General features: G+C 42.1%; 1 protein-coding gene across 3 annotated transcripts in view; it reads left to right on the forward strand.

Moving 5' to 3' along the window:
* The window catches only part of Ncoa2 (nuclear receptor coactivator 2), a 222,814-nt gene that overhangs the window by 119,881 nt on the left and 78,194 nt on the right, over nucleotides 1-24,739 (forward strand). For all 3 annotated transcript variants that reach the window (XM_005361880.3, XM_013351868.2, XM_026786560.1), the window contains exons 3-4: nucleotides 20,664-20,768; nucleotides 23,540-23,712. In XM_005361880.3, the coding sequence (XP_005361937.1) occupies nucleotides 20,683-20,768; nucleotides 23,540-23,712 (259 nt within the window). In that variant the 5' untranslated portion in view covers nucleotides 20,664-20,682. The remainder of the gene's footprint in view (nucleotides 1-20,663; nucleotides 20,769-23,539; nucleotides 23,713-24,739) is intronic.

Genomic DNA, 24,739 nt, shown 5'->3' on the forward strand with positions numbered 1-24,739 from the left:
GAAAAAGACAGGAAAGAGTGCATACAGGAGCCTGTAGACACAGGAAAGGCACACAGCATTCCTGCCACTCTCCTTCTAATATTGCCTCTAGGGCTGCTCGGAAAATTAAACGACCACCAGTCATCAGCTGCTGAACTGGCTTTTCTATACATGTTTTAAGAGGTGGCATCATCATCATCATTATTATTCGTCAGATAGATGAAAGTGACTAATGAAAGGAACTGTCTACATTTTTAAGATTGTGTTAGTCACGGAAGTACTTTCCTTCTTGAAGTGACTTGTAAATTCCTGATCAGGTGCATTTGATATCAGACAGTATGCGTATGAATGTTTTACTAACACAGGAATTCATTCCCAGCATGAGAATAGCTGTAATAGCCACAGAGTGCTCATCATGAATGACTTGACAGATATATGTCATTGGGGGCGAAGCACCAGAGGGGATCAGGGAGCCCGTTTCCTTCTAAATGTCCCACCTTCTCCTTGCATTGTGGCTACTGGGATGCCTTTAGCGTGCCACATCTAGAGAAAGGAAAGCCGGAGTCAATGCTTGCCTTGAGCAGTTATTTTTAGTAACAAATCTATCTCGAAGCTGTACTTTTTTTCTTTATGCCAAGCATTCTAAGAGGAATTTTATACGGATATGTGAGTGTCTGCCTGTATATCATGCATGCGCATGTGTGTTTGCATGAGAGTGTGATCCTGAGTTAAAGACTGTGTGTATGGGGGGGGGGGTCGTTGAGATGTCTCCCCTGATAGCAGGAGGGGTAAAGGTTTGCTTAGTCTGTTATCATAAAGCCCTGTTAATGTAGCTTCTGCATCATGTGACTGAAGAAAAAGCTATTATCTCAATGAAAGGAAAGCCTGGTTTTAGAAGCAATACAATAGAAGCAGGAAGGATTTTCGAGTGTTCCACCATACTGGATTGTCAAAGGGGGATCTGTCTGGTCAGCAGCTAGAAAAGGAGCCATGAGCGTAGTTTGTCAGCTCTCCCTGAGAAGGAGATAGGAGGAGCTGAGCTGCTGGGTGCTCAGCATGTGCTTCAGTTTACAGTGAGGCACAATGTGGGCTGGGGCAGATGGAGGAGATTGATCTGAGCGACACTTGTTCATGTGTGTGTGTATACATCACTGGTGAAGATGCAGAGACCCACCCGGTTCTAATGTGCCCCGCAGAGGTTGTGGACAATTACCAGGTGCGTTTCGCAAGTGCTCTGACTTAATGTTTGGTAATGTTCCTAGAATCTGTGTGCTTGGGTGTACTTGTGGAAGGGAGAACTGATTGTGGCAACCAGACAGTGACAGTATTCTTTTCTTTTCTTTTCTTTTTCTTTTTTCAGTGACAGTATTCTTAGGAACAAATACGGTGTGACCCAAATTGATTCTAGAGTCCTTTTCTTTTGTGTTTATTTGCTATTTAAAGATTATTTGCAGATTTTGATGCTGCTAAGTACAATCTCATGCTTGTTTAGAGGAAGTATTTTGATAAGCATTTTTCTGAGATTCAGACTAATCTTAAATCTTTAAGATGCAAATCTTAATTATTAAGAGATAACTATCATTATATGCTTTATGCTAGTGTCTCTTTTATTCATTATTCTTTTGTAAATTTAAGCTCAAAAAATATCTTTGCAGTGAATTTGAAATCATCTCATGATTGATTAGGTAACAAATAGAGCTTTCTAATTTTGGCTGGTTTCCATTGGATGATTTTTCATACATAGCACTTAACTTCCTTTGCTTTGTCTTTATATTATTGTATGCAAAAAAAAAACCAACTAAATAACATCCACCTATTTAAGCCCTGTTTGAATGTTATTAATTCTCTTGGTAGTGTGTACTTTCCTCTTAACCCGGCAAGGCCAGTGCCCAAAACTCCAGCTGGTAAGAGATATTTGTGGGTGTCCTTTAAAGAGTTAACTGTCACACAGGGGTTAGCCCAGAAACTGACTTGCTGGTTTCTTCATTTGTTTTCCAGAACAAAAATGATCATTTTCACTCAGTTTCAGCCAGGTGATGATGTGTGTCCAAATAACATGTAAATTTGAAACTAAGTGATGATTTATACTATTCCCTTTAAAATTGATATCTGAGGAGGTGGGAAAGCAATCAGGACATTCATGCAATGTATAGACGTTTTAACAAATAATTACTTACTTCCTTGACCCTTTTCCAATAAAAGCACTTCAGACATAATTTTTAATTGTACTGAATCAAGGATGTTCTCCTTCCTTATGATAAACAAACCGTACAGTTGTTGGATAAAGGATTGATCTTCGTGCACAAGCTTTGCTCTTTGGCACAGTGGCATTGCCACCGCAGCTCAGGCTGGACTGCAGCAGATAGTTCTATTCATAAGATAGTAAATGTAAATGATGCTTTTATAATTCTAGATTTAAAAACACTACAGAAATCTCTCACATTTTTAAAGTATTAAGATTTCAACCCAAAAGACAACAGCTTTACATATACTAAATATTTTAATAATTGAAGCTGAATGATATAGCCGGTCAATATTCTCTATTGTTTTTGCTGTTGAGTTTATAATTTACTTACTGTTTTTGTGTTTTGAATATTGAAAGGTGCTTTCATTGTGCGCTATCATCATCGTCGTCAGTAGTAGGGACTATTTTTAGACTCTGGAAATCTGGGGGGAGGTAGAAAGTGAGCTATCTAATCCAGTGAGGCAGCGTAGTAGCTGGCTTTGGGACCAAGCCTAGTGAATGTGATTCTCTGAATCTTCTGTGGCTTTTAAATGGTTGAAGGAATTTTAGGCAAAGCATTGCTGTTTCATGAGTGTGCACTCTCCGGGTGGCTTGGCACATGGCTGTCTACAGGGGTAGCTCTAGATAATAGTGTACACAACAGAAGTGTTCTTCATAGGCCTTGGGATATCTCAGTGGCCTGGAACTGCTCATTTTAATATCGTAAAAGGCAATAGTTATTAGATTGTATTTAATTTTCCTATTTGTGGGCTTGTTTTTGTGACTGAGTGATTGAACCTAGAGCTTCTGAGGGCTCTACCTCCAATCCATAGTACTTTGACAAACAAATTTCTGTATTGTATTATCTAAAAACGTCTTTACCCATGGATGTTGGAAGCAAGAAAAGCCTTCGACTTCGCTGAATGAAGACCAAGTTTTGACATCAGGGTAGTGTCCAAACAGGCTAGACAGCCAGCTCGCCAAGCCTGCTGCTTCAAAATATAGCCGCAGTAATCAACCACAAATACTGTAACCAGGCCTGTCTTGTCGGGCTGAGGGCCTTCGTTTCTGGAGTCATGTATAATTCGTGGGGCAGATGGATAAAAGGAACTACAGCCAAGCTGATACCAATGTTGTGAGACCCAGCATGGCCTCAGGAACTCCAGTTTTCTGAGAAAGTAAAAGTTTAGAGACGGTTGAGTCAGAATTACCACACTGTTCTTGTTTTCAGCAGTTTAACTTTCAGGAAGCCAGGGGAATATAACATGCACCAAGTGCAAGCATCACAGCCAGCATGTTTTCTCAAGGCACTGAAGGCTCAGCAGCAAGGGCTTACTTACCTGTTGCTCATTGACATGATGGCTTCCTCAACACAGGAGGACAGCCCGAGCAGTTCCCATGTTTTCAGTTTGTAGTGCTTAGCACCAATATCATAGTACAAATAGTGTGTGTAATATTTTAATTTAACAAAAGGACTATGTCCTTACTTTCATGTTTTGTCAGTGATTTTGTATGAAATGACTAAATTCTGTACTTGCCTTTTAATCTTACTGGAACACTGGTACAATTTAATGGTTACCTAGCTAGAAGCTAGGCGTTTGGCTTCATCATTTTAGATGTCAGCTCTGAGTGGTAAATTAGTTGGCTAAAGTCTGGTAATGTGTGCCATGTGTGCATCTATTCAAATATGTGCATCATTAGAATTTAGCTGAAATGAATGATAAATCTTGCACCAAAACTTCAGATAGCAAGAACTTTTGAAATAATGTTTGTTAACTTGCCTTTTCTAATTTTACTTTTATTTTTATGTATTATGTCAATTTTACGAATGCTTTTAAAAAATAATTTTTTTTGTTTTTTTGTTTGTTTGGTTTTTGGGGCCATGCACGCGCGTGTGAGCGTGTGTGTGTGTGTGTGTGTGTGTGTGTGTGTGTGTGTGTGTGTGAGAAAAGAATACATTGGCCAAGCACTATTCACCTTGGAGCTCCTTGGCCTTAAACTTCCTGTCCTACAAAGAGATTGGGTAGCCCGTCCAAACATAGGTAACAAGATTTGCACCCAGACTATTTGACTCCAGCATCTATGCTATTAAATTGCTGTATACTGGACATCAGTTGGTGTGGATGACTTGTTCCAGAATAAGGAGAGGATGAACACAGGGGCAAGGAGAAGACAGTGTGAAGCTGAAGTGGCTTTGTTTTACATGTTTGTGCTCTTGACGAGCTTAACTTCTGCCGTACTTAACATGTATTAGGAGTAAAGCATTTTATAAAAGATGTTTAATCTGCATTGAAAAGAACCATTTGCTCATGGAAGTTATTCAGGGGTGTTACAGAGGTAGGAGGTCTGAAGAAATATCCCTGCGGGCTTTTACCAATTGCTAGAGAGGTAGAATTGCCGCGAGATTGACAAGTGGGAAAGCCCTGGAGGTGTAGGGTCTGACAGAGGTTTGTACGTGTGTTCTCCTCTTCCCTTGCTGGTTTTCAGGTCCTTTACTCATCGCAGTGCTAGTCTGTGCAGGTAGGAAACCACAGAGGAGCCACAGTAAGCTGGGAACGCTGGAATGCACAGCACTTACTGAGATTTGTTGTAAGCCCCTTTGCATTCATGCAGATTCCCCGGAGATGAGTCTGTCTGTGAGACTCTCAGATGAGGAGCTCGTGGACTCTGTCCCACTTTTAGTGCTCTATAATTTGTTTAGTCACTTCTCATGGTCAAGTCAGCTTTGCAGAGAAAAGAGCTTTATTCTGGCTCCTGATTTAGAAGATTCAAAATTTAAGTCAATGATTTTACAGAGCCTCACCCTATACCAAGAAACAGAGCACATGCTCTCTGTGTGTATCTGGTCCCTTTCTTTCCTATAAAGCCACTAGGATGTCGTCATCTGGCCACGTTCCAAAGAGTGCACCTTTCACTGTACACCATAGTTAGATTGTTCTGCCCTTAGTACTATTGGCACGTGACATTAGGAACTCGAAGTCTCCATGTGCCATTGAGGGCGTTCACTCATCAGCAGCTGTGCATTCTCTTCAAGGTAATGGCATTCTTGCTCGTAGCCAGATTTATCCCCTCCAAGTTCTGGGAATGATGGAGAAAGCAAACTAGACGTAATGTTACCACTTGTCTTCTCGTATGGCCTCCACTATGGTGACTTATTTCCAAAATGCAGAAGTGGAGAAGAAGAGGAGACGTTTTGTGGTGAAAGGTTGGGGAGGTAAGGCTGGAAGAAAGATTTGGAGAAAACCCTAGGACTAGATTGTGCACTAAAGAGAGCACCCACGTACCTGGAAAGGTTGAAGAAAAGTAGTGGTGACTAAACTACACCTGCAGAGTCCCTGGTTCTTAGACCTAGAAGCTGCCTTGTTATGCTCATCTGTTTGTATTTTTGTTTTGTCTTGTTTTAGTATTTTGTTGCAGCAAGTTACATGTAACATAAGATTAATTATTTCACCTCCTTTAAATGAATAATTCAGTAACATCAATACACCCACAGGGTTGTGCAATCCTTGCCAGTGTACTTGTCCAACGTTATATCATCCCAAACAGAAACTGCACAATCAGACAGTCACTTCCCTCGCCCACCAACCTCTGATACCTCTCTTCTACCTTCTCTCTTCATGTATGTAGCTGCTCTCAGCACCTCCCATGGGTGGAATTTTGTTAAGTGCCCCATGTCTGTTTTCATTTTCTGGAGATTCTGTGGTTCATCACTGTCTAAGGCTGTCGGTGCTTCTTTTCTTCTTCAGGTGGCATGTTGTGTGTGTGTCTGTATGTTCTCTGTGTCATTTGTGGGTGGACATCTCAGTTGTTGCTGCATTGGTTGTGGTGTGTATGTTGTCTGTTAACATCCTGCTTTGCTCTCTGGGGCATGGCTCTAGAAGAGAAATTGCGGATAACATGTCTTAAAGGTTCCCCCAGTGGCTTACAAATATGCAACCATAGCTGTGCTATAAAACAAGGGAGCTTAAATCTGCAGCATTCAGAAATAGCATAGTGAGTCAGTGACTTTTTAGGGAAATTTGTCTTATTTTGCATATTTATGCTTTTACTTTGCAACATTGATTAGTTTCTCAGAGATGTCCTAAAACCAACACTGACTCACTAGGAAATCTTCCAAATTAATTTGAGGCTTGGTGTCACAAGCCTTTAATCCTAGCACTCGTGAGGCAGAGGCAGGTGATCTCTGTGAGTTCGAGGCCAGCCTGGTCTACAAGAGCTAGTTCCAGGACAGGCTCCAAAGCTACAGAGAAACCCAGCTCAAGCCCATTATAGTGGCTGTACTGCTGAAAGAAGTGGAAAACAACTGTTGGCAAAGGAGCGCTGTCGTTGGGTTCCTGTGTTGCTAGTTGGAAATTCAAGTGTATTCACTTGAGCACCAGTTTAATACATCTTCAGCAAATTAAACATGGGCTTCCAACATGATCCACTAACTTCTTTCTCAACTGTACATCCAAGAGAACTGGAAGAAACATTATATTCGGTAACCAAAAAGCAGAAACAAGCCAGTGTTCATTCCTGATGCGTGTTGCGGTGCTGCTCAGCCTTGAGTATTGCACCAATGAATAAATGATACACAAAGGTCCACATGCAGTGTGACTGCATTTATTTAAGATGTACCATTGGAGACAGAAAGCCAATCATTGGCTGCCAGTAGCTGGGTTGAGTATGGGGTAAAAAGTAACTGCATGTTAAGTATGGATTTTCTTCCTGAAGATGGAAATGCTGTGGAGTTAGGTAAGGCAGTAGTTGTACAACCAAATAGACGGAAAACACCTTTTAAATATGTTAGGGGAGAGGAGAGAAAACCAGGAGAGCTCCTTGAGGCTGTGGGGGATTTAACTATGAATATTGCACTAGAGTAGCAGTGTTTAATACTAAATGTCCAGATGTCTATGAGCTTGGCATTTTAGAGCTTGCTTCTAGCCATCCGCTCAACTGAAGACTGGTCCTCCTCTATTGGGGGAAGGTGATGCTCTTTGACCCAGTGCATTTAAGGAAGGATGCACACAGAGTAGGGTGGGAGGAAGGGGCACCTGCCCTGACTGTCAAATCACCCTCAGATCCAAGTTTTGCATTTGAATGTCCCAGAAGACTAGAGGGGAAGGCCTTGAACCATGGAATTACTGGAGGTGGTGGCACTAGGCAGTAGTCCTGCATTCCCTTAATTGACTCAGAATGCAGCAGATTCTGAAAATGGAAAGATTTCTTGATTTATTTGCTGTTAAGTCTGTCCTAAATGAGTGTGAGATGGTTTATATCTTCATTTGTCCTACTTGGTGTGAATATTCGTATATGTCATTGCCGAGATAACACTGAATTTGATTATAGATCACTTCTATATCCCTCCTGGAGGTGCTACAAAATAAGCTGTCTTTCAAATATTATTTTACTGAGAGGCAGGCAAGTGAGAGGAGTGCCAAAGCACAAGTCGATGGCTGCACACTGGAGGTGAGGGGTCGTAACCTCAGTGTTTTGGACAGGTGTGAATGTGGCAGAAAAGCTCGTACATGACTTGGTAGAGCCCCGAGAGAGATTCAGACTCAGGGGACTCTTCCCCCACTCCTCAGACTAGAAGATATGGTCTGAGTGTGCCTGGCATATAGGTTAAAGAGGAAGAGGTAGAAAATGCTTCTCCATACAGTTTTTATAATGAGATCTGGGAGAACATGAAGATAGGAAGGAGAAGTGGGCTTGGATTGTACTGTGGAAGAAGGCAGGCATCCTCTGAGATCCCAGTAATGTAAGGAGCACAGTGCCTGCCTTCCTAAGAGGACACAGCCAACTGAGGAATACTGGAGTTATGAAAGCTGAGGAAACTAGATGGGACTGACCTGAGGATGAAGCAGTTTTCTGGCAGTTCTAAGAGCAGTTTCAAAAAACATGAGGTATCTGTCGGACGCTTTCCCCTAGAACTGTGTAGAATTCCTATCAGTTCCCAACTTTCCCCCTCTGGGAGTAGAGGGTTGCGTGATAAATCCTGTGAATAGAGGCATGAAAGTGAGGGCAGCAAGGAATGAAGGAAGTAAATGGAAAAAGCTTCTCCACACTGAAGACAGTCATACAGAAAAGTCTGTAAGAAAACCGGTTTCTTTATAGCCTAGGGGAACATGGGACATTCAAGTGGAAACATTTGAGAGGGAGATTAGAGGTGACCATGTAAAAGTAAACCAAAAGTGCGATCAGACCAAGACCTGTGGGGACAGTAATGACTAATTTCAGGATAGCTGGTGGGATGCTGGCAAATCCCATCGAAAGGAAGGTAGATGGATGGCGGTAATTTTGTTATAGTCCTGTTAATCATGAAAGACATTTAGTACCAGGAGTCTGGACGCAGGAACTGAATAGAGACCATGGAAGAATGCACATGGCTTGCTCTGCCTGCTTTCTTATACACCCCAAGACCACCTGCCTAGGGGTAGCATCACCCACTGTGTTCTGTACCCTTCCACATCCATCATTAATCAAGAAAATACCCCACAAGCTTGCTTACAGGCCACTTTGATGAGGATGTTTCTCTGTTGAGGTTCCCTCTTCTCAGATGACTCTAGCTTGCATTGACAAAAACAACAAAAACTTAGACAGTGTCACACAGTGTGGGTGGATCGGGTGTTCACAGGAGCAGAGTATTTGAACAAAGGCCTTACAGCTGCCATGAGGAACTAGAAGGTATAGTCTCCAACTCCTGCCTATTCTGTATACTTAAGAAACCAGCAACTTCTAGGGAACTGGATTACGGGGAAGAGGTGGCCTGCCAGAAGAGCCAAAATGAACCAGTGTTTGATTGACACAGAGTATTATTGCACTGGCCTTAACTCTTTCCTCCCATTGTTGGTCTCGGCCAGTAGTTCTAGTCATTGTCCACACTAAGCCATTCTGTTTTAACTGAGATGGAGTGGAGCCAGGAAGTCTGTGTTGTATTGAAGTTCCTTTAGTGTCCAGGTTTGAGAACCTCTAGGAAACCAGCTTTCAAGATTCACTTTATGTGTATGATTGTCTGCCTGTGTGTATGTGTGTACCATTCACAAGTCTCGTGTCCATAGAGTTCAGAATAAGGCTTTGGATTCCTAGAACTGGAGCTAAAGATGTCTGTGAGCCACCTCGTGGGTGCTGAGAACTGACCTTTGGTCCTATCTGAGCAACATCTCTGGACCATCACTCCAGCACCAGACTGCCATCTTGCTTTCATCTCTACAGTATCCTATGGATGTCTAGCCAATTTCTGCTTACTGTAGCTACAATATTCTTCTGGCCCACATTCCTCTATTAAGTGAAAATAAAGTGCTGGAAATGCCCAAGAGACACTGGTTACTGTTGATAAGAATGTAAAGCAGAATTGTACTATGATTTTTTTTTAAGCCAGCAAAACTCCTGATGTCATTCTCAGTGTTGGCTGTGAGATGGGAGCTCCTGCAAGAGCATTGGTTGATGCTGCCACCATGTGTGATCTAGTCCTTACAGCCTAAGAAGATAGACAGGTGTGGACTGAGCTGATCCTGAGCAGCTCGGCTTTGGGCCCCTCCCTCTGTGCTAGAACCATTACCCATGCCAGCACTGTGCTCTGCAGCATGCCCTGGCACCCTGATCTCTACCTCATATATTGCCATGTTTAACAAAAACCACTCAGTTAAGTCCTGCAGATTAGCCAGACTCTACCATTGACACTATCTAGTAAGGACTAAATGAGTACACGGCCCCTTCCTTCTCTCTCCCTGCTTTCTCCCTCAGAGAGGAAGGCTCTGGGTTAGATAGATATGAGGATCATCCATAGGTCTTCAGCCTCAGCACAGATATGGCAGGCCGAAGGCTGTTCTCCAGTTTGTCTGGCCTGGAGTCTGCTCGCCTTTCCCAGGGATGCTCAGGCCCCAGCACTACCCAGACACCACCCACGGTTTCTTCAGGTGGCCTTGTCATTTTTTTGTCAAATTTGACATTTGTGGCACCGTTCGAGTTCTTCTGGATTTAAGTTTATGCTCATTCCTGAAGGTAATTAAAGACCATTGTTCCTGAGTCCAGTTGTATTTTTATCCTGGAGCTGTGAACTTTGTGCTATTGCTTTCTACAACTAGATGTGCTGTTACAGTAGAGACCCTGCATCTGCTGACAGCTGTTCATTTCTCAGCTTTGAAACTGGAACTGAAAATTGCTAAGAAAAGCTTAGAATGTGGTTAATTTGGTGTGTGGGGCTTACTGGGGCTTGAAGCAAAGAGGCCCACATGTATTAGGCATGGGGTCTACCACCGCGCTATCCCCGCAGTCAAAATTCTCTATTTAAAGGACACAGAAAGGTACAAGTTCAGCTTTTTGACTCGTTTGTTGTTGTTGATCATCTGAAAATTCTTTAAAGTTATGAATTTAATTTAAGTTTCAAATCATGTTAATTATTAGTTAGCCACTCTCTAAGTTTGTGTTATTTGAAAATAAAAATTATGTCTGTAAGGCTGGATTGGATGAGGGGGGCTTCCCTGATGCCCCAGAGTTGCTTTACTTTAGACTATAGTCCAAATTGAGTCTAAACTCTTGACTCTCATGCCTCAGCCTTTTGGATACAAATGCGGCCAGCTGGCTTTATGCCTTTTTCCTTTTAGTGGCAATCATTGCCTTGAACGACATGCTGTTGAGGTTTGTGGTGATGGTACAGCGAGAAGAAAGTTTGTAGGACTGGGGGGTCGTAGCAAGAAAATGAGTCCAGGGGCCTCATAAAGTATTTGGTTTTTGTTGTTTTTGTTTGCTTGCTTGCTTGCCTGCTTACTTGCTTGCTTGGCTTTTGGGGGATGGAGTGGGCTCTGTTCATTTTATCGTTGTGTGGAAGGACGGGGAAAAAGAGAATCAAAAGTCTGTTTTGATTCTTGCACATGTTTTACCCAGGAATGGAAACAGCACTTGCTTTTATTTGGGTCCTATGCTTTTCCTTATAGCATGCTTGAATTCTTTTCTTGTTTGATTAGAGGTAAAGAACCAGGGAGAAGAGTTAGAGATGAAAGTTTTGATGGAGTGGAGGGAAGTGGGGTGGGGGGCAGTAATGTGGGCCCAGCTGTGGCCCAGCAGGGTTGTCTTTATTAGGGGAGAGTGCCAGGTGGGTACCCTAGACTTTGGTGCAGAGAAGGAAATGTGTTTTAGTTTCTATTCTGTTGCTTGGAGAGACACCATGGCCAAGGTAACTCTATAGTTTGCTTATAGTATCAGAGAGAGGGAAGAGAGAGAGGTAGAGAATGAGTGAGTATGATGCATAAAACACACACACACACACACATACATATACATACATACACACATGTGTGCGCACACACATATACACACATATACATACACACACGTGTGTGCACACACACATACATATACATACATACAAACATGCGTGCGCACACACACGCACGCACGCGCCAGACATGAGTGCCACAGTATGCATGTGGAGGTCAGAGGACTAGTAGTATCTCTGCTTAGATGACTCTACTTTGTGGCAAGTTCACAATAAACCAACCATCACAAGTGGCTCTCTCCTTCCACTCAGACATGGGTTCTGGAATCAAAATGAGGCCAAGAGGCCAGCATGACAAGCACTCTTTGAGCCATTTCACTGGTTTTCCCTCCCCCTCCTTTTTTTTCTTAAGAAAAATTTGAGCATGTAGAAATGAGAATAAAAATTAAATTATATTCATCAAAAAATTGATTGTTACTATTGAAGTAACTTTTCTTACTTATAGAAAAAACTAATTTTCTTCTCCAACTCTATTTACTAACACCTTGGACAATTTCATAAATATTTACATGCTATTGAGTTCAAATATTTCATATTTATTAAGAAACCTCTCCCAGGGTGCCAGTCCTCTTCCCGTTTTATACCCTGACAAAGCAGAGAATGTCTGTATTATCATAAATGAAGAGACTAATTAAGTAACTTCCCAGGTCACTTAGACATGGTATTTAGGAATCTCATAGCAGGATGAACACCTGGGGTGTGCTCTGAGCATAGCAGATGTGACAGTGTATCATACATCCAGCTCCTGAGTTTAGTGTTCTGTGAGAAGCCCCAGCTCTCCTTGTCCATCAAGATTCCCTGAGCCCCCCACTTGACTCCATTTCCGTTGCTCCACTCCTGCTTTCCCTCTGCCTTCCTGTCCCCGCCTTACCTGCCGATCACTGTGAGAGTCATGGGCTTCGTCTGTTTTGTCACTTTCCACACACGTGGAACACACAGACATTCCAGTGATGCTGTGCAGCAGCCATGCATAAACTCTGGCTGAACTGCTGGGCTAACAGAGCAGACGCCCCGTGACCTGTATTCCCTGCTGGGAATCCCGGACACTCCTCTTTCTGCTCCTCCTCAAGGTGAGGGCTACACAGTAAGACCTTGGCAAAACAAACAAACAAACAAAAAAGCTTAGGTCTTTTTAAATGAACAAAAATTGGAAATCATAGCTTCTTCACTTTGATTTATGCAGGGGAGTGCTGATACAGTAGTAGAGACTGACACTCGGCTTATATATTTGGAGTAAGATGGTTAAAGTGGCACGTAGCATTCTTTATAATTATCCTTGATAACTGGCTTCTTAATCAGCCAGTTGCCATTGCTGATTTTACAGGGAAAACATGAACCTCAGTTCATGAATCTTGTGTGCTGGAGAATGTCTAATAACTTACTTTGGTAACTTCATACTAACGCAAGAACAGCAATGCTCACCTTCTCTCCAGCTCAGCAGCTAAGACTTGTCTCAGGCATGGACTGTAGTCTTTTGTATGCTGTCTACAGCAGTGGTGGAGTTTGGTGTATTTACTGACTGGATAGCTGTAAAGTATGTGAAGAAAGAAAGGTCCTATCAAATGAACTCATTCTTACTAAGTTAGATTAAAACACAGTAATTTTTTTTTGTTGTTTTTTTTTTAAAACACAGTAATTTTTATAACATATTCAAGTTTATAAATTTCTCTTTTCAATGAAATCTTTTTGTTCTGAACAGGATACTTTAGTACCCACAATTACAGTAATGAGAATTGAGGAACTATGGGATTAACTCCCCCCCCCCCCAGACAGGGTCTCATTGTGTAGCACTCGTTGGCATGGAACCCACAGAGTTTTCCTACCTCTTCCTTCCAAATGCTAGGTTTAAAGGTTAGTGCCGCCACTCCTGACTGGATTAACTTTTGAACTATAAAACTTAATTGTATTATTTATTACTTATAAGTGTTCTGTCTACATGCTTGCCTATGCACCAAAAAAAAAGGCATCAGATTTCATTCTAGATGGTTATGAGCCACCATGCGGTTGCTGGGAATTGAACTCAGAACCTCTGGAAGAGATGCCAGTGCTCTTAACCTCTGAGCCATCTCTCCTGCCTCTTGAACTCTGAGACTTAGGCGCCTTGCTCAGGCTACATGAGCTTTTCTTTGCCTCAGTTTCTTCATCTTTGAAGTGGTGGTAAGCATTTGTTTTCAAAGGAACTTACCCAGAAGAATATAAAGAAGCTCAAACAATGCCAGTTACTGAAATCACATCTGAGTTTGAATCCAACCATCACTTTGTTACTTTTGTCACTGAAGTTTCTTTTGGAAACAGATCAGAGAAGTTAGTTGCTACAAGGCATATATACATCCATCTCAAGAAGACGTCAGTCAAATTGAGGTTGTGGTGCTAAGCTAAGAAAGAAAAAAGGGGAGTGGCATCATTAGGAGGTATGGCCTTATTAGAGGAAGTGCGTCACTGTAGCGGTGGACTTTGAGGCATCTTTTCTTCAAGGTTCCCTAAGTGTGAGGCTCTCAGCTCCAACCCCACATCTGCCGCACATGGCTATGCTTCCCACCGTGTTGATAACATACTGAACCTCTGAAACTCTAAGTGAGCCACACCAATTAAATCTTTTTTTTTTTTTATGAGACTTGCCGTGGTAATGATGCCTCTTTTTACAGCATTAAAAACCCTAAGACGGAGGCACACAAAGTATCTACATGCAACCTGCCCTCTCCTAAGTAAATATCAACCTAAAAGAGATAAAAGGGTGAGAGAGGAACTTCATACAGCTCAGTAAGAATGCTTTAGAGTGCTTCAGGCTACCTTGCCCTTCTCATTTTAGTCGGTTCTCACATAAATTAGGAAGGCTCTTAATTCTCATAAAGAAATTATAAATGATGTTAATAGTAAAGAAAGATAATTGAATTTTACCTTGGACAAGTTATGAAAGTTCAACATGAATCCTCCACTTCCAGTGTTCTTTGCTGGTATCTTTCTAGAGTACGTGCTTAAGCCTTCAGAAGAAATTTGATTCTCATACGTTAACTGGAGACAGGCACCCCCTTGTAATAGGAAGACAAGGGCTTATGGCATGCAGGGAATGATGCTCTTCCATGTTTTCTCATCTGAGCTCTTATTAAAACCTCATCTTGCTATTTCTGGCTGTCTTAGCTCATCTGACCTGCAGATTCAAGGAGCCCTGGGAATGCCTGCACTGAGGAACTCAAACCGTGAGGACCCAGAAAGCAGAAACTGATACTGACACCACACCGGCTATTCTCTGCCCCCACTGCACCCCCACTTACATATTCTGTAATGAATTTTGCCATCCCCTCCCCTTTAAGAAAGATGTAGACAATGGAAGTGTCATACCGAATTATTTCTGTCGCCAGTGAACATGAGTGAAGCCATTCATTTGTTTATCATGGTGTACGTTAGAGAGCTGCTGCCCGTTTGCAGCCTAATGTGTTTATTGCTGTCTTCCCAATGGCATCTTGAAGTATCTTCACTAAAAAATTCATGAATATTATTGGCTTTCAGTCAGAAAGTACAATGTGTCTTCTAGTTACTGTCTAATAGACCACTTTAAGGCCATTATACAAAAGTAAATCTAAGAGCAAAGTATACTAAGAAGAAGAAAATTTTATCCTAAACGTTTACTTAGTATTCTTACTGTTGTGTGGAAGAGGACCCAGCCTGCAGAAGGTAGTTACTGAAGTCATCTCCTTGGAGAGTAGTTGTAGGATGTGATGTTTGGTCCTGGAAATGCGGAGCTGTATTGAAGTCATTTTCTGGGGAGGCCGATGTGTGCCTGATCTCCATGTTACTTAGAAAGGCAAATATCCAGTGTGTTTCTGGAAACCAGTCAGCTCACTCTGAGACTCTGTTGTCTTTGATCCTGCACGCTTTAGAAGTGACTCTTCTAAACCTTTGCAAGCTAACAGTTGTCACTGCAAGCATTGCTGTGCAGTTTTGTGAGTCTGAACATGTAGGTAAATTGACATCCTAGATAAATTGAAATTTTATATGAAATCTGGAATGACCGTATATTGTATGAGATGAGGTTAAAGGATTCCTATGTTCCAATAAAAGGAGTAATACCCCTTATAGGAAAATAATATACCGTTTTAATAGCTAAAATAGTTTGAAATATTATATAGTGTTCTCTCTTTGTATGATCCAGGTGGAAGAAAAAGTGAGGTTTTCTGTGTGCTTTCACCCATGTCCAGGTGTGCTTCAGTTTGATTTCTGTCTGTCATGTTGTTTTGTTCATATGAATCGGAAAATATTTTTACATAATCTGCATATTTACTACATTTGAATGAATATTTATTTAACCTTTGGTGAAAGTTAGCATCTTACCAGAATGGTTTGCCTGAAATAATTTTGAGCAATGAACACTACTTGGAAGCAGGTATTTCCAAAATACTTGTCCTTCCTTTCCTTTGCCTTTCCCAGTATCCACAGCCAAACATTATGTTTTGGTCATTCAAGTATTAGATACTGTGTTTCCTTAGATGTATCAGAGAATAGCCAAGAATTCTGAGTTTGTATAATACAGAGAATCTCCTCCCTGGAACATAGTAGATAGGCCCTGAGAGAGGAACTTCTGGGAACTGAGAATCAGCTGTTTTCACATGACTTGATACACCAGGGAAGCGCAGTGAGTTTCTGCACAATGGGGTCTCTACAGAATAGGGATGGAGGCGTGCTCGTTTATATGTGCTTTTATAATGCTAGAGTGTTTATCAGTCTTCAGAAGGTTTGTCCCCAGCACTCAGGAGACAGGCAGGAGGACCAAGAGTTCAAGTCTTATGTGAGCTACAGAGTATAAGGCTGTCTCAGAAAATCGAGAACCAGTTCAGAAGCAGGAAAGGCCAGCCTAGACTACATAGTGAGTTTTAGAACAATCAGGGCTGCACAGAGAAAACGGTTGGAAATACCTTGTAGACGAAGCAAGCCTTGCGGGGAGGATAAAAGGAGCTGTTTTGGTATATCGTCTCTGCCCCAGGAAAAATTCCTTTTGAATTCCATCTCAAAGTAGGGGACTTAATAGGGGCTCGACTCTAAAACTTTCTTTTTAGAACCGGGAGAAGTCCTGGTGCTTGACCACTTACTTTATTCTGTGTGGATTTAAGCAAGGATATTATCCTTACTTATCCTTTAACTGAATTTGTTCAGCATATAATAAATCTGACAGTTTTACAGGCCTTGTTTGGAAGATGGCCTGTGCTGATAAGAGATAAAGTGCACATTGTCGCTTGCATGGATTCCGGGTGATTAGTCAGCTCTAATGCTGCGAGGCTGTTTTGCAAGCAGCAGTTTTGCGGCCTTCTAAGTTAGATAGGTGAGTTCCATGAAGAAAAGAGTGCATTCTTTAATTGACTTGAGATTGGACATTTTATATTGCTTTCTGTCATTTGCTGAGAACTTGACTGTGGGCATTGTTCCTCCCTCCCAAAATATTGCTACTTTTAAAAGACGAAGCTTGCTGAATTTTGTGGCTCTTTCTTCTTCTATCAAGTACATTCAATCTGATATCAAGGAATGGGAGGAAAGACCTTCCATCACAGTGAAAGCACTGCTATCGTGTGGCTATTGATAACAAGAATGGACAAATAACAACTTCTTCTCCAGGCTTGTCCTTCACTGCAGCTGTCATCTGGTAGAAACCGGTTTGCTCTCACTCACTCACTGTAACTATCCTCAGCTACCTCTTGTGGCCTGACCTGTTTCTGTGATTTACGTGAACAGTCTAAGAGGGGCATACTCAAGCATGTTGAAAACATGTAGAAATGCGCAGGGTCACTTGCTTACCCACTCCAGAATGTGCCTTGAGTATTGTCCACCTCCTGCTTTTGTATTGGAAATTAATTTCAACTCTGATCTACAAAAATACATTAGAACTCGTCTCTGTGTGGTTTATTTGTTTGCTTCTGGTATTCTTATGTAGGCCTGAAGACAGATTTTATCTATGTCATCTGACTATGGCGTTTCTGCTCTGCCCAGTATCTTGAGTGGTGAGGAAAACAATGAACTCACCTGGCTCTGCCCCATTCTACAGGTAAAATGTTGGGCACATGGGGCATGGAAAATGCCAGAGAGTCCCCTGCTTCAGAGATCCACAGAGCTGTTCTAAACCCTGACTTTTGAGGCTTGCGTGTTGTCTAACCCACTAAAGAACAGATCACAAGCCTGTGTGCTTCAGGACACACTCCTCCTTGCCCTCCTCCTGCTTCAGCCGGAAACTACCCACTGCCTTTCCTTGGGGTAGGGGTCCTTATTTACCATCAATGATTGGCAGTGAGTGTGTGGCCACCGTGGCCTCTCCCAGAGAGATGGAGCACGGTCAGGTGGTCCTCTTTGACTTGCTGTCCCTCCTCTCCCTCTGTAATGTAAAGACTGGTGGATTTGTGTACTTGAGAGACGTAACCTAGGGAAATTACACGAAAAAAAAATGTACGAGCCAGGAACCATTGTGTTCAAAATGTGTTCAAAAAGTTCAAAACTTTTATATGCTGAGGAAATGTATTTAAGGAACCCTTATATAATAAAAAGGAAAGATTAGCATATAAGTAAACTCAGGAGGAAACAAATGATGGGTTTTTGTTTTTGTTTTTTTGTTTGTTTTTTGTGTTTTTGAGAGAGGATTTCTCTGTGTAGCCCTGGCTGTCCTGGAACTTGCTCTGCCTTGAACTCACAGAGATTCACCTGCCTCTGCCTCCTGAGTGCTGGGATTAATGGCATGTCCACCACCGCCCAGCAGAATCAAAAGATGTTTTAATGGTACAAATAGAATGTTTTCAAGTTAATCTGGAGAAGGTACAAATAAGATACAGAAGTGTACTCCCTGGGTTTACTGCTCTTGGGCCAGAATGCACACACTCTTGATCTGCTCATCTCTTCAAGTCCTTTTGTGGAAATTGTGATTGTTGACTACTCATGGACATTAGATATTGTGTGTAAATTTAAGGTGTGCGACAGGAAAGCCAGTGTTCAATCCCACACGGATTCTCTGACTAACAGACACTTATTCTAACGGTTGAGGTCTCTGAGCTTTCTGGCGGTGGGAGTCAGTATTCGTGGTGATAGTTATATATGTTTTATTTTAAATAAAATATCACCTATATCTACCTATGTGGGGGTTCTTGTTTGTTTTGGGGGACTTGTTCTTGCTATCTAGTGAAGATTATACTTTGTTTGAATCATACTTGTATTTTGATGACTTGTTCACAACCAATTCTATGGGAATGACCTGGATAGTTTTTTGGAAGTTTACTAGATGTGAGGTTCTTCCTTGCATGGTGATAAGTAAAATCTTGGGAATTATGGTTCAGAAAACATTAGTAAAAATGAATGTTGTGGCATGTTGTCTCCTGTACCTCCCATAGTGCCCTGGGTCCCCAGCCCAAGCATATGTTTCTTAAATCTCAGTAGAGAAGCACAGGCCGCATAGTAAGGGCTGTTTGTGTGTGTTGGAGTGCTGCCTGTGTAGGAATTAATCCCTTTTGCCCTGTCTTAAGCAGCACTGCCTCTGTTCCCCACCACCATGGCCATCGACAGTGACAGGAAAGTAGTGAAAGAACCATCGCATCATGCACAGAAGTTCAGATCTTGTTACTTCTTCCTCAGGCCTCTCTGCCTGTGGTAGGTGACAGGCAAGTCAGGGCTTTCTGTAAATCCCAGGCCCTGCCCCTTTGTGGGGCAATTTTACTGTGGGTGTCAGTGGTAATTCCATTTTGCAAAACATCATTAATGTGCAAGTAGCAATGTGTCTTAAGGTCATGGCTAACCAAGTGGTAAAGTTTGGGCTTAAAGGATAGCACATGGCGGCTTGACAATAGAGGTTTCATAGCCGGGCTTTGATTCTGTAAGCTTTAGTACATAGCATATGTACTAAGTGAATATTAACTAAATAGAGTTCTTACTCTGCAAAAAGTAAGCAGAGTTGGACCTTGAGGCTTGGTTACATTGCTCCCGCCTGCCCGCCCGCGGGAAGCTCAGGCATCAGTTCTCAGATTGTCCCTTCCATGTGACCTCCTGAATTGAGTGTTCCATTGGTGTCACCTCCCTCTGCTGATGCAGCATTTCTTCATTCTGCCTCCCTAAAAACAATTGGCTCTGTAAAACACATGACTCTCAAAAAGATAGGGGGAGAGAGCAAACAACTGGATCAGAACAGTGGTCGGGGCAGTGACTGAGAGGCCACTGAGAATGAGGTCTGGGATCACACCCAAGGAGACTGCAGACAGTTGGGCTGGTAGGTGACCGTGATGCCTAGTTGTTCTCCGCTGATTTCCTTGACCCAACTTTTTTTTTTTTCCTTGCTCTTGCTGGTGTCTTTCTGAGGTTCTTTGCCTTCTCACCATCTTTTCCTAATCTAGAGAGGAGTAAAGCAGAGCAGCAGACATTCAGCGTGAAGGAGAAAGAGCACAGAATGGGTTTCTAGAAAAGGCGTAAATGCCAACTTCTGAGCTGTGCTTTTTCCCTTTGTCAAGCAGACACTAAACCTCTTAAGTAACTCTTAAGTGTTTTTCTCTAAACTGTAGGCGTTATCTCTTTTAGGACGGTCATTTTATCCTTATATACCTCAGTCACATTTGGCCTTTGGTGATAGCAACTGGACTTGCTAAGTGAAGGAAAGTCAGTCTAGCGGAATGTATGAAAGAAAGCCATCTTGGGAGACTTAAGAGGGACATGGACTGCCGAGAGGAAGAGGGAGGAGCTGGAGGTAGAGCCTTGAACCTTGAGGGAGGCAGGAAGAACCTCCATTTGAGAGGCACTGCTTTAGAGGCCTTGTGCAGGGCCACTACAAGGGGATCAAATCTGCCAGGATAACGTTGGAACCCTCCCACTTCCCCCAGCTGTCTGTCACTCAATATTGGCCAACTATAAACAGGCAGGGAGGATCCCCTTACAACACCTCATCTCCATGGTGCCCGAGCACCCTCGGAACTGGAGGCCGTAGTCTGACCCAGGCTGGCCGAGAACAGCTCATGGTGCTGGTGAGCTCGGTGAGCTAGGAGGGTTCATTTCTCACGTGTTAACCTTTCCATTTGCTTAGCTCCATTTCAAAAAGAACGGGGAGAAAGCTACTTTAATTTTACATTATACACGCACATATATCAAAACAGCATGTTGTCAAATAATTTCTGATTGAAGTCAAAGTTCTTAAGTATTGGCAAAACAATGTGATACTTGTACTCTTCATCCCCCTTCACCTGTTCTCTGTTTTAGCTGCTGATATGTGTTCAAGATGAGTGGGATGGGAGAAAACACCTCTGACCCATCCAGGGCAGAGACAAGAAAACGCAAGGAATGCACTGACCAGCTTGGACCCAGGTTAGACTATTGTTTACAGAAAAAACTTGTCTGGTAAAGCATTGTGCATGCTTTGTCATTATCTAAGCATTGATTTTACTCTCAATTTAAATATCGTGCTTGACTTTTCTCTTTAACAGTGAAATTTTTGTATATGTAATGGTTTAAATTATTTTTTTAGAAATTGCTCCATATACTTGTGTACTGTCCCTTGTGTATTTTACTCTTATAATCAGTTCGTTGTTATAATCTTCGAGTTTTCCATGTTTTCTTTTCTATTAGGTCACAGAATGTTGTAACAAATAAATTCTGTAATGAAAAGATTTGATGTTAGTTTGATGCTGAGTTCTTATTTGTCTTATTTTTTTAATGACATGAAGTATTAAATCCAGTTATTGAGTTGAAAGCAAATTGTGGCTCTTCAGTGGATAGAACAGTGCTAAAACAAGCTGTGCCTCTTGCCGTGTTGGGGTACCATTACTAGGCCAGCTTTGCTGTAGGCTAATGTGCACTATCACAACCACAAATCCATGTCCTTTGTGAATGACTGATTTCCTCAGGATGGCATCTGTATATGCAGAATGCAGAAGGTGTAAGGTTACTCATTTGAACCTCGCTTAGATTCATAAGAGATGAGGAAAAACTTTTTGCTGAGAACATTTTAAGTTGATGGTGTGTACCCTGGAACACAGTGGAACTGTGATAAACAATGAGGTTAGTATGTTTAGAGGCCTCCTAAAATATTGGGGCACAGCCCCAAAGTCCGAGGCAGGAGGAATTCAAGACCAAGCTAGGCTACATATATAGTTAGATACTATCCCAAAAGATGAGAGCGAAAAGACAAAGTTCAAAAACTGTTTAGAGTATACTGCCCCGTTAGTGAAAAACGACGAATTGGAAGAGGAAGAAGCATCTGCATCTGTGGTGTAGGGCAACAGTGATTGTTGGCACACAGTTTGGTCGATTTAGAGCCATGCAAAAAGGAAACGAAGAAGAGTGTTATGGTTTGTTGCCATGTCGAAGCACCACAACTAAAAGCATCACGAAAGGAAGAGTTCATACAGCTTACCTTTCCAGAGGAACAAGGCACAGCAGGCAGGGAGCTGAGAGCACGGACTAGAAGTGGAGCACACTGTTGGTTCTGAAAGGCGTCCCCTCCTAACCCCCCTCCTCCATCTCCACACCAGCGCCAACAACTGGGGCCAGGGAGTCAAAGGCCTGAGCACGTGGGGGGGATGCATTTCTCCTTTAAACCACAAAGAAGGCTTTTTCAGACACTAATATTTCAAATGATTTTTACAGTGAAATACCATCAGCATGTCTATAGATTGTGAGCAATGCTGATGAGGTTAGGGAGGTCCTTCTAACTCCGCCTCCACACGCCAGCCCTGCTGCAGGCATTTGTGCCTCAGGGTCCCCAGGACTTCTGTACACTCCATTTGCTTCTGGCTCTGCCTACTGCGGGTTCCCAGCTTTCCCATCATGCTTTGAGCCCCCTGGGGAGAAGGCAGTTCTAGCAGCTGTGTTGTCTCATTTGGGGTCCCCGTGTTGTCTCATTTGGGGTCCCCGGTTATGCTAGCAGGTTATGCTAGCAACAAGGGAAGCCCTTCCCTGTGATCTCTTAAGGTCTTTGTAACCCAGTTCCCTTTCTCACCTCCTCTCATTTATGCTTTTCCCAGCCCAGGAAAGCCTAGGGGAGGAGCAAGCATGGGAACTGGACTCTTGTAAGCCTTTCAGCCATCTTCTTCCTAAAACTGTGCTTAATAAACAAGGTGCACAGGCAGAAACGAGTCCTAGAAAACCCTGACCCTCTGCCCTGCCCTGCCCTGCCCGGCCCTGCAGTAATTCACTGGGTAATCTTGCGGAAATCATGGAGCCACTATAAGGGAAAAATTGTGTAAAAATCATAGCTTAATTAACTTAGGAAACTAAAACTATTATTTATACTCTAACATGAGAACTCCGGATTTACAAATTTTTACACTAATATTACATAAATAAGTTGTTAGATGCAAAAACTAAACAACTCAAGTTTCTTCCCTTTGGTATTGTTTTGGAGGTCTTTATGGACTTCAATGCTTAAACAAGTAATTGTATTGTTTTCAAGAGGATCTTTGGAGTTTTGTTGTTCTGTCAGATTCACATGAGAAGTTTTTGCCAATTTTGATGTTTTTCGTCATCCATTAAAGATTAGCTGAACTTTTAAGATTTTTTTAAAATTTGTTTGCACTTGCTGGTCATTTGGTCTGGACAGTTAATTTGGAGTCCTGGGTCACTTGCACTTTGCTCCAAACTGTACTAGGACTTGATACATTTTCTGATTGGATTGCAAACATTCTAAAGAAATATTTGTTTTTATTACCTTTTATATTTATTAAAAAAAGTTATTGAAATCCATGCACTCCAATTATAATTATGTTAATTAACTTTAATTCCCACCTCATAATCATATCTTAAGTAAAATTTGAATTTCTATTAACATAATCCCCCTTCCTTACCTTTTCAAAGTCCCGCTCCCTCTCTGGCAGTAAGTACAGTGCTAGGCACAGCAATGGTAGACCATCCTGACCGAGTTGTGTGAGGCTGGGGCATGAAACACATCCGGGAACAGACCCACACAGGACAAAAAGAGAATTTTTAAAAGCATGCAACCCTCTAGGACGTTTTATGCCTTTGGTCTTAACTGCTTTAGTTAATGGGCAACTTTGCTGTCTGTGTTCGTGTTAGCTGTAGTTTAGCGTGTTTGTCATTCTTATAGCAGCGTTTCTCAAATAATCCACATTCCTTCCTAGTCCCAAAAGGAGCACCGAGAAACGTAATCGTGAGCAGGAGAATAAGTACATAGAAGAACTTGCAGAGCTGATTTTTGCAAATTTTAATGATATCGACAACTTCAACTTCAAACCTGACAAATGTGCAATCTTAAAAGAAACTGTGAAGCAGATTCGCCAGATCAAGGAGCAAGGTAAGAGGACTTGAACGGTTTCTGTGCTTCCATGTGTGAGGCTCCTTCAGAGTCCCATGAATCTATTTCTTAAGCCTAAATTATTGATGAGATGATGTCACATTGCGAGGTGAATGCAAGTATCACTTTCAGGGGTTTATAAATAGGCTTTATATAAAATTCAGCCATTCCCTGAAGACCAAGGACATGGAGGCGCATCGGCCATGGAACTTTTCATCTGGTGAACTCAGCTTGGTGCCCCTGGCTCTCCCCACAGCCCCAGAGTTTTCTCAGCTTGCACAGCAAGTGATTGGCATAATTGCAAGTGAGCGGCCAGTCTGTAATCCTCAAGTAAGGACGCAGGAAGACGCGTCCTGTTTCAGTATTCAGCATCTGTGATGAAGGCACAGTTCGCTGGCAGTGTTTCTGGACTAGAATTTCACATCCCCAATGATGAAGGCTCGAAAGGCTCTAATCCAGTAGAGATTCCTTTGTGAAGTCAAACACATCATGTGGTTTGCTTTTTCCCTGAGATTATTTTATGCTTTTTTTTTTGATAATTTTGCCTACAGAAAACAAATTAAGAAAATAATATTTTTGAAAACACGTTTGACTTTGTAGTGCCAAAAATAAATCTGAGGCATGTATGAACAGCGTCTTGGTGCTCAGGGTGGGCGCATGCTCTAAAGTGTCCACATGCTGCTTTCCTTCAGGGCTGGAGATGATTACCTCTTGAAATGCTTTTGATGTACCCTCCTGCATTTTATGTAATCGCTGAAAAATCCAATTTCAGGAAAATAATGTCTTTGTCGTTATAGATGGCCGAGTCTCAAACTGTTTTCCCCTATGAATCATAAACCTTTCCTCTTAGCATAGAATCAAAGTATCATTTTTCCATTGCTAACCATCGAACTCAATCATACAAATATAGTACAAACATACACATTCCTAGTATCAACCCACTGAAAATGTCTCTCCATCAAAATTGTCCTGTTGTAGACAGGAAGGACCTTCTTATCTCAATATCTGTCACACTCTCCCTCCCTCC

Source organism: Microtus ochrogaster, linkage group LG5, assembly GCF_000317375.1.
Source record: "Microtus ochrogaster isolate Prairie Vole_2 linkage group LG5, MicOch1.0, whole genome shotgun sequence".
NCBI classification, from domain to species: domain Eukaryota; kingdom Metazoa; phylum Chordata; class Mammalia; order Rodentia; family Cricetidae; genus Microtus; species Microtus ochrogaster.